We start from the raw sequence: 18,387 nt of genomic DNA on the forward strand, positions 1-18,387 counted from the left end.
CCTGATTTAGGGTTTGACATAGGGGGTTACTCCGACACAAACATGATAGATATCCTGCCCTCCGAATTACGATCCATCATAGCCTGTGGAGATCATGATACAGCGGACCGGATATCAGATACGTTTGTGACAGAGTACCCCGACCCCCAAATTCTATGCACTAGTGGCTAGCAGCACCACTCCACAATGTTTCTTCAGTGACTACAAATTACATTTAATATCTAAATGTTCTATCCTATTTCTATCCATCCTAAAAATAGTAAAACATTTAGGAAAGAATATACAGCCTAACAGTCCAGCGCTGGAAGCCAAGATGGCAAAGATCTCCACGGCCACCATGTTGCGGCCCTTAGTGCTGAGGTAGGCAGGAATGAAGGAGACCCAGACGCTGCAGAACACCAGCATGCTGAATGTGATGAGTTTGGCCTCATTGAATCGGTCAGGGAGGTTCCTGGCGAGAAAAGCCACCATGAAGCTGGCAAAGGCCAAGAGGGCCATGTATCCAATCACACAGTAGAAGGCAGTGACAGAGCCCTGGTCACACTGCAAGATTATCTTCCCAGTATCAGACTGTGTGTCAGTGCCAGGATGAGGTGGGGAGGTGAGCAGCCAAGACAGACAGATTGTCACTTCTCCTAGTGTGGACAAGAGGACAATAGAGCCGGACACCCGTGATCCCAGCCATCTGCTTAATCTGCTCCCAGGCCTGGTGGCATTAAAGGCAATGACAACAGTGATGGTTTTTGCTAAAACGCTAGACACAGCAACAGTAAAAATGATCCCAAATGCAGCTTGTTGGATCAGACAGGTCCATGCCCCAGGTCGTCCAATAAATAGGAGGGAGCAGAGAAAGGCCAGCATTAGGGCGGCGAGGAGTGTGTAGCTGAGCTCTCGGTTATTGGCCCTCACTATCGGTGTGTCTCGGTGTCTAATAAAGATTCCCAGCACTGCAGCTGTGGCTATAGAGAAGGATACAGCCGAGAAGACCAAAGTCTCACCAAGGACATCACTGTATGAGAGGAAAGCAATGGTTTTGGGGATGCAGCCGTCCTTCCTGTCATTGGGCCACTTGTCCTCAGGGCACTTCTGGCAGTTTTCCACATCTAAAATGAAGCAGATATTTTATAGGTAAAAATAGAAGCCATAAATGTTCCATCAATGCTAAATTTAGCAGTATGTTTACAACATTGTTAGTTAAATTTTGATATTTAGAGAATAATTATATTGAAGGGGGTTGTTCTTTTTGTGATTTATTTACATACTAGTATGCTTTTCTGATGTCTCGTAGCTTTTGAGACCCAACTCCAGATACTGAGTGACATAAATCCATTGGCCTTCTCTGTTTCGTATTATTTAAACAGAAATCTATTCATATATGATAAACAGCCTAAAGCATGCTAATTCTACTCCAATCCCACTCAGATATATTGCCAACAAGGAGTTAAAAACCATGAGGACAAAGGTCAGCTGGTTTATAACTGTCATCAAAACAGAGCTGCCTACTCTTTACAACACAAGTTAGGCTGAAAATATTTTTCCAGCGGATTGAAGTTGTCTGGCTGATTGGTGGAAGCTCAGGCAGTGATTGTTGTTGCCTGGTCCTAGGTTGTGAAGGGCCTTGTAGGCGTGGGTTAATTGCGTGAATTGGTATCTCTTCTGTACTGGGAACCAATGGAGTTTGAGGTGGGGGGTGATGTGGTGGCAACAGGGTTGGTGGGGTTCAAGATGAGTCTGGCTGCCGTGTTCTGGAAGGCCTATGGAGGATCATTTACGGATCCCATAGTAGATGCCTTAGTTCAATCTGCTCATGATGAAGGCTTGTGTGCCAGTGCATTTGGTGTTAGTGGGGAGCCACTTGAAGATCTTCCATAGCATGTGTGGAATGAAGTAGCTGGCTGATGAGTCTACGTTGACCTGGGATTTTAATAGACAGCTTGCAATCAAGTATGATGCAGAGGTTCCTGGCGTGAACGGACTGAAAGGGTGCTGGTCCTAATTCGACTGGCCACCACAAAGTCTTCTAGTTGGTGGAGATTTTGCAAAAGGTCAGTACTTTTGTTTTGTTCATGTTGATTTTCATGCAGATGTCTCTCAACCCGTTTGTGATGCTCATCATGCCCCTGTGGAATCTGGCTCTCGTGGTGTTGGGGTTCCCGGAGAGGCAGAGGATAAGCTGAGTATCATCTGCATTTGAGTTGATGTTGACCCTGTGGGATCTGACAATGTTGGCCGATGATGTCATGTAGGTGTTGAAGAAGGTGGGACTCAGGGGTTAACCCATCGGGACACCGCAGATGATTTCCTTGGGCTCTGAGGTAAATGGAGATAGACAGATTTTCTGGGTTCTGACGGTGAAGAACGAGGTGATCCATCTAAGGTTGCTCCTTTGATATCGATTTTGTGTATCCTAAAGCGTATATGTGCTGGAGTCTGTGTGAGAGTGTACAAGCGATATATGGCTGAGTGTATGGTGTCTCCTAGGGTATATGTGTCTGTAAGTATTTGACTTTTTAGATGAGTCTTAGTATGCACAGGTGTTAGACTGGGTGTCAGTGTACATTAATATGTGTTGCTGACTAAGTATTTTTATCAAAGTCTATGTATGTGAGTACAGGCATACATATAGGTGGTTTGGGACTGTTTATATGTCTGGAAGTAGAATGGGAATCTCTCTCTATATATACAGTATGAATGTGTTTTGTTTGTGTTTCCTAATGTGTGTCTCTCCGTTTTTGCCTGGGTAGATCTGAGTGTGTATGCGTCTGTCAGTGCCTCTCTTTTGGAAAAGAGTTAGCGTCATATCATTTACATTTTGTTATAACTTTACATATAACTAAATAAAAAACACACCAATAAATAGTACTCAAAAAGTCACTGTCAAATTATTTTAGAGCCAGGTGTTCTGCTTTTGCAGTGTATTCTTTTTCATCTTATAGACTTTTAAATATTTTTTGATTTGGAAGACATTTTTTCCTCATCTACAAGTGATAATTTAACATGTTTTAAAATGAAAGCCATAAGGTTTCCATCACTGGTTTTAAATATGTCAGTGCAGTAAAGGATCAGGGTGTGCAAAATTCTCAATTTCAGGAAATGACTTCAACACTCTCTTGTTTAGAGCCTAGGGTAAACTAATTCTTAATATTCATTTGCTTTTTCTTTATACACTAGACAATCTCAAATGTCCACAGGATTCACCACCATGGATGCATCGCATTTACAATGCGGCACACCATGGCTCAAGGATTGACAGATGCGTCATGCATCAGATGGCGTAAAGGTAACGCCTTGCTGGAGTCATTTCGCAAGCAAGAAGCAACTCTAGCAATGCTCAGGAATGCCTATTCCTATTGTGCTGCTCACTCCTTATGCCTGCTTCAGTGATGTGGAGGCAAGGATCCTGCAGCGGTGGTACTTTTCCAAATATATTGATGCCTGTGTGTGCATTTTGACTGCATATGTGTCCATGCATGATACATGTTGAAAAATGAGCAACAGCTAGTGGAGATCCACTGGTATACCAAACGCACAGCTATGATTAAAGTATAGTATTGTAGTACATAATAATTGTTCAGCATGTAATACAATTAGGACAACCAATTTATCAAGAGAATGAGGTAAGCAGTCAGTTTGTCATTTCATTGTTGAATAAAACATAATTATAGCATAGTAATGAAAATACAATCAAACCGCAGAAAAATTGTGTATTTTTCACTTTGATAGATCAGGTGAACAAAAGTAAACGCTGTGTATTTCACAAAATATAGTAATAAATCAACATCTTGGTCAAGCCCAATGCATTTCGGGATTGTATCCCTTCTTCAGGGGCACTGGTAATAAAAAGAAAAACAAGCTTTAAGTACTACATCACGAGGAAGCAATAAAGATTTGAATATAGTAGTGATACAGAGCATGTACAATGGCCAAGGATCAGCAGCAGAAAAGGTTTGAATATAAATCCTGATGTTCCTACTGGTAGTCAAACTAAAACAGTGCTCGAAAGAATGCCTTCGCCGTGAATTTACTCAATAAAGTTAGTAGAAAGTGCAAAAAAAATGTGGGTGGTGTTAATGGAAAATGTGAAAGGAGAGTATTACCAGTGATTGCAAGAATAGAGTGGAATGACATCTGAAACGTGCAGTGTATACACAAAGGCAACCTGCAATGCACTTACTGAAGTCCAATATAGAAAGGGCACCCTGCTGATATACGCTCAGCAGATGACAGTACCAAATCTGCATAAATGAGATATAGCCCAACAAAGCCTTTATGGAGAAATGGCAGGCAGTGCTTACTTGAGTTGATTTTACTTCTCATAGGAGAACTGTCCAGAACCATCAAAGAATTGGAGTAGGAAATTGACATCATCAAATCTGATTTGTCCAGTCGATGTATTGTAAGCAAACCTCAGCTATGCCTACTTAGTGCAAAGGTTCGCCCTTCTCTGCACAGAGTCCTCAGACCTTAGGAAGAAGTTGGCAATAAAACTGGAAAATACAAGAGCAAAGTTTATTAAACCTTTAAAGGTGGTACTACAGTCCACACAACACTCTTCAGTATTATATCGAGTAGCACACCGAACCTAAGCACATGGCCCCTTTTATACAAAATGAAGGGGCTCAAGAGAAGGCGGTACAGAAGATAATAGCAGTTTCATGACCATACAAGGACATATTGGAAGGCACAATCGATAGATGGGCGGAGTTAACAGTCTTCGGTAACTGGTAAACACATTCCTATCTGGAACCAATTAGTAACTGCCATTGACCCTACTGCACATGTCTGGACATGCTGGAGGCGGGGAATACTAAAAATAGCCTGTTGCCGGGCAGACTTCAAGCGCAGTTAACAAGAAGATAGGACAAAGCACATGATGAGCACATGGCAATGTATGGCATACAAAATGGCCGTTACAAATACAAAATGGGGTTGGCACATTTGTTACGATAATGGTTAAGACGGAGCATGTCTTCTGCAAATGCTTAACCTAATCGCCGCCGATTTACAACAGACGCCGCTTTCAGCATTAGTTGAACACATTCAACTTTCTGGGAAAAGCTAGATACTCATCCCTTATATCGATGATCATCATGCTAGCTATCTCCCTTTTCAAATCGTTCTGCATTTTGACTTCTGCGATATTGCTTTTGGTCGGTCTGCAAGCAGTAACATACATAGAACATATCATTGGACTGCACTGAATACATATTTCACAAGTGAAAATTATTGCAATTATTATACATAGGGCTGTTAATACTTTCCAGCCCCAGTCAGATATCAGAGTCCAAAACCGTCCTATAAAAGTCCATGTACCATTTTCTGTGTGAAGGTCTGCAGCGATTTTATGAAGTTTATTAATTGCTTTATACACTGATGGGGTGTGGTCAGGTATGAACATGCCGCAGCTACTCCCTATAACACGACATGCACCACTCCTATCTGCTAGCATAACGTCCAACACCATTCTTTTCTGCAAAGCTACAATTCTAGCAATTTTCAATTCTTCAGTGATGTTTCCTAAAGCTACAGCTGTTTGATCTGTTACAGCTTCCACTACTCTAGTCAGTCGTCGCACCTTTCTGCTGTTCAATGCAGCACCCACAAAAAAGAACAATCCTAAATTAAAATCTATATATTGTTGTAGACTAGTGTCGGTTTGATCAATGCTATCAGTAGTCAAAGTTCTTTTGTATCTATTTACAGTAATATTGTTAAACAGTTTAAGATTTTGATGAGACAATGGAGGTGCTAGAAACACCGGGGGCAATAAAAATGATACATAACAAATGCCGGTCCAGCCGGCTGGCAATCGATAATATCCACGATTTCCGCACACAAAATAAGTATTGTGTGAAGCTAGAAAGGTACTATTATTTAAGCCATCTATATTCAATACAGTAATACATTCACTGACCCCCACAGGGATATGTCCAATGCTCTGTACACATAGTTCTGCTTGTGTTTGAGTAACAGAAATAACAAAATGTTCGGCATTGGATGAGTCTCTTGTGTTGGTGAAGATATATGGCGTTGAAATATTGTCCGGTCGATATTCCTCACACTCCCATTTAGTTCCATTCGCTTGGGGATACCCATCTTTGTCTTGATGGCACTATTTATTTAACCCGAAAAGCCGTCTGCCCACTGTAGGCTTCCTAGTCGCAAAGAGCAAAGTATACCAGGCTCGACAAGAGCCATTATGTGAAAAGGGAGAGGTATGAGCGGTGTACCTCCTTTCTTTTGATGTGCAGGCATCATAACACAAATCTAACAGTTTGTAGCATTCGTAGCGATGTGGGTGTGATGCAACATTTGAATGAACGTATTATTGAGATAAGATTGTCGATGTTTCAATTCTTGATATGGGAGCGTAAAGAAATAATGCTTATCTAGTGTAGGTGTAGTAACAACAAACAACTCATGAGCAGGAGTTGTCTCCTCAGCAGACCATGTTATTGTTGCCGCAATCACCAAAGCAACAACAAACCCTACAGCACAAAAAATCTTCTTCTTCTTTTCCATTTTAGTCACAACGCAAAACAAATCTTCCTGAAACTAAAGTAGTTGTCAGAGCTCTTACCCCTGGGTAGCCGTTGATTTCTTCACCACGGGCAAAGACGGGTGTCACTACTCTAATGAAGGGCCGATCCCCCCCCCTTGCCTCATCGGCTCTCCGCTTAACTGACCCAGGGAATGCTCAGACAACTTTTACAAATGCTGCAGATTTCTCTCTCGGTCTCAAATTATATCTTGTTGCTCCATGGACTGTCTGGTCCGGGAAGAACTCCTCAGATCCGTCAGGCGTCACAGCACGGCCTCTCTCTGCAGTCAGAACCTCTCGGTGGTCGGTCAACACAGCAGGCTCCACCAAAGTCGGGAGTACTCGTCGACAATGGGTACCTTGGACCCAATTTTTCTGATTCGTGACTCGAACTGCTGTTCTCGTAGCAAATAGCACCTTGCCTCCAAACTGCTCGACCTCTCAAAGGACTTTAGAAGGACGAAGTTGCCAGGCCGGAGGTTGTGACCCTCACCTGTGGATCTGTCAGGAAGTGCTTCACGAACCAGTTGATGAATAGAAACCAAGTTATCAGTTAATTGTACCAAATAGTCATTCATTAAGACACAAGGGGCATCATACACAGAACTCGGTTTAGGAATTCCCCATATATTCATGGGCCTGCAGTACAGAACCTCATAAGGTGTGAGACCTGTTCGAGAATGAGGCACTGATCTGATTGACAACAATGCCAGTGTCAACGCATCTGGCCAATTCAGAGAAGTAGAGGCCTGTATCTTAGCTAATTTCAATTTCAGAGTAGCATTGTATCTTTCCACCAATCTTGCTGATTGTGGGTGGAACACTGCATGAAACTTCTGTTTGATCCCTAATCCTTTCAGGACATACTTTATAACATCCTCTACAAAATGAGGTCCGTTATCGCTCCACAAAAATCTACAAACACCACAGAGAGGAAAGAATTCCTTCAAAAGCACCTTTGCCGTAGTAATTGCAGTATTGTCCTTTGTAGGGTATGCCTCAATCCATTTACTGAAGGCACATACCACCACCCAGACATACTTCAGATTATTATAGCGTTCAAGCTGAATATAATCGATTTGCAAAACTTCAAAAGGTTCAGTCGGTATTGCAAATCCTCCTGCTGGAGTTCGTCTCCCTTTCCTGGATTAAATTGCAGGCAAATCATACAGGACTGTACTACTCTCTTAGCTGTGCTACCAATTTCTGGATGCTCCCAGACTTGTGTAAGCAATTTCACTATTGCTGAAGCTCCAACATGTGCTAGCCCATGTGCCATCTGAACCATAGGTTGTACAAAAGCAATAGACAACTTTCATTTATCCATCTGCTTGTTTTGCCAACAAACTTCATCATCCAACTCTCCATCCCTGGACCATTGCTCTCGTTCTTTGTAAGAAGTGGTCCTCTGTATCTCTAGTACTTCCTTCCTAGCACCGTGCCACCGCTCAGCTTGTGACTTCACTACATACATAGAGGTAGTGTCAGGCTGCATTGCAGTCTCAAGTGCCACTCGATCTACAAAAGCATTTCCTTGTCCCACCTTATCTGTCACCTTTTTATGCACACTGCATTTCACTATTGCTACTTTATTTTGATATGTTAATGCAGTCAAAAGATTATGCACTAGTTCTCCGTGCATTATGTGCATCCAGTGTGATGTCAGAAAGCCTCTTTCCTTCCAGAGCAGGCCAAAGTCATGGGCCACTCCAAAAGCATAGCGGCTATCTGTATAAATATTCACACACAATCCTGTACTAAGCTCACACACTCGTGTCAAAGCTATTAGTTCTGCTGCTTGAGCTGACTTCTGTGGTATGCAAGCTGTCTCTACTATCGTGTGAAGAATAGTAATTGCATATGTGGCTGAAGCAGTACCATCCGGTAACTTCAGACAAGACCCATCAACCCACAATTCTCCATACACATCTGGAACGGGCGTATCTTGCAAATCAATACGACCCTTTGTCTGTTCCTCAGTCAGGAAAACACAATCATGTCTTTCCTGCGCCTCAGGCTGAGTCGCCGGAAATGGCAACAACGTGGCTGAGTTTAGTGTTGCACATCTCTTCAATGTAATGTGAGGAGCTAACAATGTCAGCTCATATCCTGTCAGACGTGCGCTAGTTAAGTGCTGCGTCTTTGTTTGATTCAAAAGGGCATCAACTGCATGAGGTACCAACACCAACAGTTTATGTGATAAAACTATCCCTTCACTCTGGCGTATTGACACAGCTGTTGCTGCAACGAGCGAAAACAACCAGGCAACGCTCAAACAATAGGATCAAGTACTGCTGAAAAATATGCACAAGGGCGTTGCTTATCACCATGTGTCTGTACTAAAACTGACAATGCACATCCATCCCTCTCGTGTACGTACAATGTAAAGAGCTACGTGTAATCTGGAGTACCTAACACTGGTGCTGAATAAAGAGCTTGTCGTAACTGTCGAAAAGCACTCTCACATTCATCTGTCCAAGGAAGGGGTGTTGGAGTATCTTTTGTCAAAAGCGCTAACAAGGGTTTAGCGATATATGAAAATCCTAATATCCATTGCCTACAAAAAGAAGTAAGACCTAAAAATGCTCGAACCTCTTTCTGTGTGGAAGGTACTGGCGTGTCTAAAATTGCTTGAATGCGATCTGATGTGAGTGCACGCCCCTCCTTAGACAAAAGGTGACCTAAGTAGGTTACCTTTGGTCTACAATACTGCAGTTTCTTTCTCGATACCTTATGGTGATGTAAGGCAAGGAAAGAAAGCAAAGACAGAGTACATTTCTCACATTGTTCAGGGTATCGGCTGCTAACAAAATAACATCAACATACAGAATGAGCGCCACACTTTCGGGTAGGACAAAAGAATCAAGCTGTCTTTTCAATGCTTGGCTGTAAATACTAGGACTCTCAATATAGCCTTAAGGAACTCTACAAAATCTATACAATCGATTATTCAAAGTGAAACCGAACACATATCGGCTATCAGGATGAATAGGGATCGAAAAGAAAGCGTTCTTCAAGTCTATAACAGAATGTAGTTGCAGTAGGTGGAACTAAAGTAAGAAGTGTTGTTATATCAGAGACCACTGGATATTGCGGTACTACTATCTTATTCACCTCCCCCAAATCAATACTAAATCTGTAGATCCTAGTATCAGTGTCTTTCTTCAAAATTGGGAGTATCGGACTGTTACAAATGTTAAATGGAACTGCCTCAACAACTCCAACTTCAATAAAATCTTATACAATTTGTATGGGTGCTTCCTCACCCTCCTGTGAAATTCAATATTGAGGCAAACGTGGCAACACAGCTCCCTCCTTTACACTAATATGCACTGGTGAAATAACCATCTGACCCACATCGGTATCTGAAGTAGCCCACAGAGTGTTAGGTAGGGAGGCTAATGCAGCATCCTCTTGAACAATAAAAAACGTTTGTCTGTCACAGGATAATTGTCATTCAAAATCACTCGCACTCCTTCAGGGGAACATTTTATTATGGCTCTGAAATACTTGAGCATATAAAGACCCACAATATTATCTGGTGTATTTAGGGAAAGCAAAAACGGGCATGGAGCAGCAAACTTATCAACATGAAATGCAAGTGGTTGTGACAATGGGCTAAGGGAAGGTGTTCCATCGAATCCTATCAATGTAATCGTTAAGCCAGGCGGGGGAACCCTTGGAACCAATTGTTTAGACAAAGCGCTACGAGTAGCTTCTGTATCAACCAGAAACTGATCAGTACAACCCAAAACATGTGCTGTAACATAAGGACCCCTCTGATCAACTGGAACTTCAACTGATTCCTTACCCCATCCTATGCAATCCTATGCATAAGCAGAATCATGCAACTCAGGCTGCACATAATCAGACATCTGGTATTGGTTGCGCCTATCAAAAGTATTGAACCCATTTTGTACCCGCACATTAGAATCAAACCTAGCCCGATCATTCATCGCACCTCTGGGTCCTGAGTTCCCCGAGCGATTCCTCATTGATCCTTTGCCACGGACATAGCGCTGTGAACGCAACAATGAACTCTCATCTGCCCAATGACTAAATTTCCTACAATACGTGCATTGATCAATGGCCAAAGAGGGACGAGTATAAGAGGAATTAGAAAATCCTTGTCTGCCTCTATCGTTACCTCGAAGAGGTGGACCATAAACTTGAGATAACGTAACTTTTGTTTTTAATTCTTTAGACTTTTTATCCTCGTTGCCCTTCACTTCTAATTCCTGACGCTCCTAATATTGAACATATTTTTCAGTGGAGGGAGGCACACCTTCTAAAACCCCATTAAATTGCTCTTCATTGTTAACTGTCTTTTGTTCCAATTGCGTGCAGAACGGTTTTTTAGGCATGCCCAACTGCCATAAGTCAAAAATCATATGTGAGGTGGGACTAACAACCTTACCTTGAAGGGGGGGTTGTGGTTGTCTTCTTAACCTAGAAACATGTCTGCTCGTTTGGTGAACTAATAAAGCTGTATCTGTGACAATGGCATTTTGCTCCAACACAGCAAGAGCTGACGAGTGTATGGGCGTCAGGCCGATGCAGTGATTGAAGCGCTGCGTCAGGGAACCTCAGACCTCCAGGTGGAGGTAAACACAGAGAAACCAAGGAGGAACAGCTTCGAGGTGACCCCGGTGAAAGAAGATGGAAGCAGTAAGTAAGACCACGCCTTGGGGCAGAGGCTTTGGGACTGGTGTAACCTATTAAAATAGTCTGGCCTGTTCGAGCAGTAACGGACCCCCCTCCCCTAGCGCCTTGAGACCCTCTGGGTGAGTAGTGCGCTATATAAATGCTGTGATTGATTGATTGATTGATTGACTACATAGCCCCAAAGCCAATCGCACAACATTATGCCGCTATTTTGCGTGCACATTGATTCCATTCCTCAATCCATTTTTTACCATATTCAAATTTATAACCTTACTTTTGACTCATTATACAACTTGTTACACTCATTTTAATCCAAAATCCACCAGCGGGTTATAATTTCAATTTTCAAGTTTCTGGAATTCAAACTGTGCCAATCCTGGCCTTTTGAAGGAATACGAGTAATGCAGGAGTCCTTCGCAAGCAGTCTTTATTACATGTTAGAAACCCAATGCATTTCGGGCAGCTTTGTGCCCTTCTTCGGTGGTCACTACAAATAATCACAACACACATAAATAATTATCAGCACTTGATGTCATGAATAAATGTCTAATATAGCAGTCATTTAGTTACTTAATCACTGTGATATTGAAAACATAATCTCGTAGTATATAGTGTCATCATCATTTCTCCCCAAGTTGTTTTTAATCCTCCATACACCAACCCTACACCAACCCTTCAAACAGGAAAGCAAACCACTTTCTTCCCCTCTTCCCTGTATCCGTTCTGAACCAACTTAATGCTTCCCGTTGTTTCACCTTACTCTTCTACATATTCGTAATATTGAGCCATCATCAGGACGGATGCCGGAGAAGAGGTGGTCCAAGAGCTTTCTCTAGTTTTCAAGCGGCTAGCCACTCCTGGTAATAAATTTGTAACATACTTATCTACAAACAAGTGTCGGCCCGTAACGTCCGTTAGCGACTGGCCACTGAAATCATGAAAAGCTTCCCTCAAAACGTGTGCAGAAATCTGAAACTGATTCATCTTCTTTTTGCTTACAAGATCTTTTTTTTGCTTACAAGATGCTAGGATAGTCTAGCTAATATTGCACCGGGAAGATCTAAAATCAACTGACATGGTTTTTTCGCTGGTTCCCTGTCCTCATCTTCCCACTCTATCTCCTTCCATAATGCCCCATACGCTGTGCTATCATCTATTTTACGGCCAGATCTCCACATATCGGGTGGCAATATGAGCCCGAAAAATAAATCAATATCAGCTAATGTCATGGTACAAGAATTTAAAGCTCCCTCAACTTCCTCATAGAAAGCGGCAGGATTTTTACGCGGATTAGGCAATGCAGCTTTAAGTGCCATAACATCTGCTCTATTCCAGGGAGTATATACCCAATTATAAATAAAATACCCTTTAACATCTACAGAATATTTATCGTCACTTGTACCCGTTCCTTTAGGAGGAACATATATAGGCGCGGCCTCTTGCATAGGCTTTGCATGCACTATCGCGGTCTTATCTGTTTCAAAAATAGATGATTGTTTCCCGTCGACCAATCCCGTTCATTCATCTGTTCTAGCTTTCTGTTTCTCCTCCCATAGCCGAAGCGCCTCATTTTGAAGTTTAACCAGCCGCCTGATCGTATCAGTCACCTGGGAAAGAGTAAAAAGACCTTTATGTGATTGTTTACAATCGATTGCCACATCATCAGGTTCGAGAACATCAGATACTTTTCGAAACATATCAACAACTTCTTCTGCAAAATGTTCAGTAAAATATATCTGCTCTCTATCTTGCCATCCCTTTAAAGTCTCTAAAATATCATAAACAGCAACAATATCCTTTAGTGACTGTCGAGCAATCTTTCTAAGTTCAGCCGCACAATCGACCGGAATCATGGAGCGGGTGTCACGTTTCATTTTATCTGCCCCGGAATCCTCATCTTCGCCAGATAAAGCGGACGGAACGATTTACGAAGGCGGACGATGATCTAACAAAGAAAAATCATCTTGCGATTTATTAAGAGCAGTATAAAGAGGTTGTCGAACAGCATATTGGCCAGATATGTGTAATCTACGCTCCTTCTCCTGTCTCTCTTCTGGAAAGGGGCGACCGCTTGGTCCCCCCGAACGTATGGTTGGGGGCCCCGATCCTCCCGGGAAACCATTTTGGGCGGGGGGCGTTTCACGGCTGGTATGCCCGAAGCGGCGTAGCCGGGGCGCGCCTTTTCCCGCCCAAGAGGGGTTGTCCTAGACACCTACACCGATGGCCACGCCCAGTAGGCGTACCAGCGGAGGGTTCACGCCCTCCCGAAGAGGAATAAAGAGAGCGGGAATCCGAAGAAGCATCCTCTTGTTCCTGTGCTTGGAAGCTGCACCCACTCGTTGCACGAGAGCCCTCGACGGAACAAGGAGCAATTTTGAGAACTTGTAATTCTTGTGTTTCTCTTTCAGCGACTTCGAGGCGAAGGATCCAGGACCATGTTGATCGACTCGGAGCGAATATTGAAAAACGATGTCTGGCAAGAAGGCAGAAAAAAGTTCAGAGACAGACCAGGTGCTTCGCATGTTGGTGAGCAGAATGGCGAAGATAGAACGAAGCGTTGGTCAAGTCCCAGCGCTGGGCCGTGATATGGCGGGCATTATGAAGCAGCTGGCTGCGATGAACAAGCCTGGTAACCCGAAGAAGGTAATAGGCCCGGCATTGCCGGGAGTCGTCCCTGAGGGTAGGGGGAAACGGGTCAGGAGGAGGGCCGCGGCGGGGGAGGTTCCGGTCCCCGAGGTGCCCCCGGGCAGCCCTGCCATACCAGATGAGGCCCCAGTACCAATCCCAGACGCGGGTCAGCCGATTCCGGTTGTGATTACGCCCGCCAACGACGAGGACATGCCTCCTGAATTGGCCACCCAGTTGGCCGCATGGCTCGGCAAAAAGGCAGGGGGTGCTACGGCGCCCGGAGACACGGCCGAAGAGGCCAGGTTACTAATTCAGCAGTTGCGGCAGTCGCGAGATGCCGCAAAGGCGAATCTCCCTCTTGTCTCCCCACAGGTGACCCCGGAAGGAACAGCAGCTGGCATCGAGAAAACGGCGGAAACAACAACCGAACCGGGTAAGCTCGCTTTGCCAGTGGCGGGGGAGGGCTCATTGCCCTCACGACGGGAGAGAGTGGTTCAACATATCCCGTTGGCCACAAAAGAGTTGATATGGGCAGACAAATATGTTAATATGTTTTCTTTGTTGACTGACCATCGCGAGATGGAATATGCAAAAACGCAGAAAGATTTGTGGCATCCGAGTGTCTGGCGAGCAAAATGGCGGGATTCAGGGTGGATGAGACGATAACAAATTGGGCCAAGGCCTTTGCAATGTTTACTGCGATTATTGGGGAGCGTAAGCCCGAGGTTTTACCTGAATTGTCTTGTTATCAGGCACGTATAATGGATTTTTATGAAACATATGAGGGGAATGAATGGATGGGTTATGACATGAAGTTCCGTAAGGCAAAAGAGTATGATTCATCTCTGACGTGGGATTGTCTTGACTCGATTTCTTGGCAGAAGCAGCTCCTGCCTGGCGCGACAAAGACGTCCTCGCCAGGTAGGAACGGGTCGGGGTTTTCCCGCCAACAGCCCGCGGTGCCCTTTCGAGCGGGCGCAGGTGGCTATCACCAACCAAGAAACGGTGGGAATGGGGGAAAACGGGGGGTCTGTTGGAGCTTCAATAGAGGCAACTGCACCAGACCGCAAGGGACATGTAAGTTCAAACATGCGTGTGCGGGTTGTGGGAATTCCTCGCACCCGGAGAGTTCATGCAGGTCGAAAAGTAGCGGGTCGGGAGGTAGAGGAGGGTCCAAACAAGACTGAGGGGGACCTTTGTGTACCGCTACCTACCCCCGTTGATATCATGGTGATGATTCCCTGGCTAAACAAATACCCTGATCATGTCTCCGCTGGGGTGTTGAGGAATGGATTCTTATATGGCTTCCACATCCCGGCGGGGGATTTTCGTGGGGAACCACTTTGTAGAAACCAGCTTTCGGCTCAGCATAACCCAGGTGTGGTGGAGAGAAAGATTGCGAAAGAGGTTACCCTTGGCCGGGTCGCGGGCCCATATCAGCACCCGCCAGTAGCGAATTTCATCTGTTCCCCGTTAGGAGTGGTCCCCAAAAAAGACCCAGGGGAATTTAGGCTGATCCATAATTTGTCAGCTCCAAGGGGTTTCTCGGTGAACGATGCGATTGACCCAGGAGTTTGTTCGGTGCGCTACGCATCCTTCGATGATGCCGTCACCATGTTGAATCACCTGGGGCCCGGAGCGCTGATGGCGAAATCGGATATCGAGTCGGCGTTCCGGTTGCTCCCGGTACACCCACAGGATCAGCGTCTGCTAGGCTTTGTGTTCCAAGGACGTTACTACATTGATAGATGCATGCCAATGGGTTGCTCCATCTCTTGTGCTTATTTTGAAAAATTCAGCTGTTTTTTAGAATGGGCTTTCACCGAGGCCACCGGACATAGCCATGTTATGCATTACCTAGACGACTTTCTGTTCTTGGGGGCAGCCAGCGACACGAAATGTGCGCAGGCGCTACATGACTTTTGCATCCTCATGGGGGAATTTGGAGTGCCATTGGCACCAGGTAAGACGGTTGGACCATCTACTTCGCTCGAGTTTCTGGGAATGGAGCTCGATTCTGTGGAGGGATGTTTCCGTTTGCCAGTAGGAAAGGTAGCAAAATTTGGGGCATCCCTGGAACTGTGCCTTAGTAGGGAGAAAGTGACCCTGCATCAGCTACAACAAGCAGTAGGTCAGCTTAACTTTGCCCTGAGAGTGATACCAATGGCCCGCCCCTTTTCACGCTCTATTGCACAAGCTATGGTTGGTCTCAAGGAAGGACACCACCGCACGAGACTGTCTGCAGAGGTTCCCCAGGATATGCGCATCTGGTTGGCATTCCTGGCGGACTTCAACGGTCGAGTAGTGTGGAACAAGCCGCCAGCGTCTTCGGACGAGCTGGGTTTGTGGACTGACTCGGCGGGGAGCGTGGGATTTGGCGCCATCTTTGGTAATCGATGGTCGGCGCAAACATGGCCGACGTGGTGGCACACCAGCGGTCTCACAGGTAACATAGGGTTCCTTGAGCTTTTCCCTATTTTTGTGGCTCTGATGGCATGGCCGGACGAGTTCAGGGATCGCTCTGTGGTATTTTGGTCTGACAATATGACTGTTGTCGAATGTATTAACAATCAGGCAGCACACTGCAAGTGGATCTTGAGATTGTTGAAAGAAATTGTCCTACTTTGCATGAGACTGAATGTACAGGTCAGGGCGAAACATGTGCCGGGTGTACTGAATCATGCAGCTGATGCACTCTCTCGTTCACATATGCAGGCGTTCAGGGGTTATCTACCTACAGCGGACCTAGCGGCGGCACCGTTCCCCGAAGCACTCTGGCTACTCGGTGCCCCGGATTACAAGACCTCGTGGCAGCAAGCTTAGCCCCCAGGACGAGGAAGGCATACGAAGGAGCGTTTCGTTCCTATTGTGCATTTTTGGGTCCGACTGAGGATCAGAAATGCGGTCAAGTGGATTCCTTCCTAAGGTTCCTGGTAGCACTGCACAGAGAAGGCCGATCAGCGGCAACGGCCAATAGACACAGGGCGGCCATTTCATTCATGGCGCAGGTGCATGGCATCAAGGACCCAACAGCTTCCTTTGTGGCAAGAAAAGCCCTTCGTGGCTGGCAGCGCCTTGAGGGTCATCGGCAAGACGAGAGGCGCCCGATTGGTTTAGAAAGGTTGTCCCTACTTATGGCGAAACTACCCACGACATGCTCCTCCCAATTCGAAGCAGTTCTGTTCCGGGCCGCTTTCGCATTAGCGTTCCATGGGGCTATGCAGGTGAGCGAACTGGTCGCAAAGAATAAGAAAGATGTGGAGGGAGGCTTGTGTCGGGATCACATCCTAATTAGGGGTGATTCAATGGTAGTCACGATAGCTAAATCCAAGACTGACCTGGGAGTTATGGGAGACAGTGTTGGTGTCCAGCGCAGGCGAGGGTCCCCCACGTGCCCGATAAAGTGCATTGAGGAATACTTGGCACTGAGTGCGGATGCATGGGGTGGGAGTTTGCTGAGACACATCGATGCCACCCCACTGACGAGGTTTCAGTTTCAGAGGGTGCTAGCACTGGCAATCGCAGCGTCGGGCATGGACCCGTGCGATTTTGGGACCCACTCCTTTAGGATAGGGGCTGCTACTGAGGCTACAGCCAGGGGTCAGAGTGCTGAAGAGGTGAAACAGTTAGGACGGTGGTCCTCGAATTGTTTTAAAAGGTATGTGCGATTGCACATGTTGTGAAGTCAAGTTACATGCACTCACGCTTCTTGTCTTCTGTTTGTTTTACAGTTTCGCGAGCATGTCATGCGGGGCGGAATTTGCAGTCGACCCAACACCAGGGGACCAGCGGTCAGAGATCACCTGCTGAGGAGAGAGTGGTGTGGGTCGTGGGCCACTCATACGTGAGGCGGGCCGGGGACGTATTCAAAGCAGGTGACGTGACTCACGCAGCTGGGGTATACGGGTACAGAGTGGCCTTCCATGGAAGGGGCGGGCTCTGTATTGACCAGTTTGAATCTTTTGTTGAGGGTCTCTTAGGGCGGCAGAGGTCACCGCCATCTGTAATCATAGTACACCTGGGGGGCAATGACATGGTGACACTCGGTAGGCGAATATTACTCGAGCGAGTTTTGTCTAACGTTAGCTGGCTGGCGAAAAGAATCCCGGGGTGCACGATTGCCTGGTCCCACATGATTCCCAGGAAGGTATGGGGGGGGGGGCCTCTCGGTGTCAGCACTGAACCATTCAGTGAAGAAGGTCAACAACAAAATTGTTAGATTGTTTCGCTTGGCGCAGTTGCATAGTATTCCGCATGGGTGTATTCGGGGTGATCACATGTATCTCGATGATGGGGTTCACTTGTCCCGGGAGGGGAATGTCTTACTCATAGGAGACTTCATGGCATGGCTAAGGGGTTTGAGGAAGCATGACCTTTAGTAGGATTTTTGTGGGGGGGCGGATAGCCGGTCAACTATCCGGCCTGTGGCGGTAAGGTCATGATCGGTGAGCAGTAATTTCAAGGTCCCTAGAGGGGGGCGCCACCCACTATGGATGGGAGCGCCTGGGGGGAGGCGGCCATTGGCCCCTCCCACGGGGAGGCGGCACCCACTA

At 45.7% G+C, this 18,387-nt stretch overlaps 1 protein-coding gene across 1 annotated transcript in view; it reads right to left on the bottom strand.

The window, feature by feature from the left end:
* Nucleotides 1-201: 201 nt before the first annotated feature.
* LOC147725221 (vomeronasal type-2 receptor 26-like) overlaps nt 202-18,387 on the bottom strand; it is a 50,203-nt gene continuing 32,017 nt past the window's right edge. The window contains exon 3 of the mRNA XM_086918210.1: nt 202-1,103. Coding sequence (XP_086774336.1) covers nt 202-1,103 — 902 coding nt within the window. The remainder of the gene's footprint in view (nt 1,104-18,387) is intronic.

This window comes from Lissotriton vulgaris, chromosome 4_1 (genome assembly GCF_964263255.1).
Source record: "Lissotriton vulgaris chromosome 4_1, aLisVul1.2, whole genome shotgun sequence".
Classification (NCBI taxonomy): domain Eukaryota; kingdom Metazoa; phylum Chordata; class Amphibia; order Caudata; family Salamandridae; genus Lissotriton; species Lissotriton vulgaris.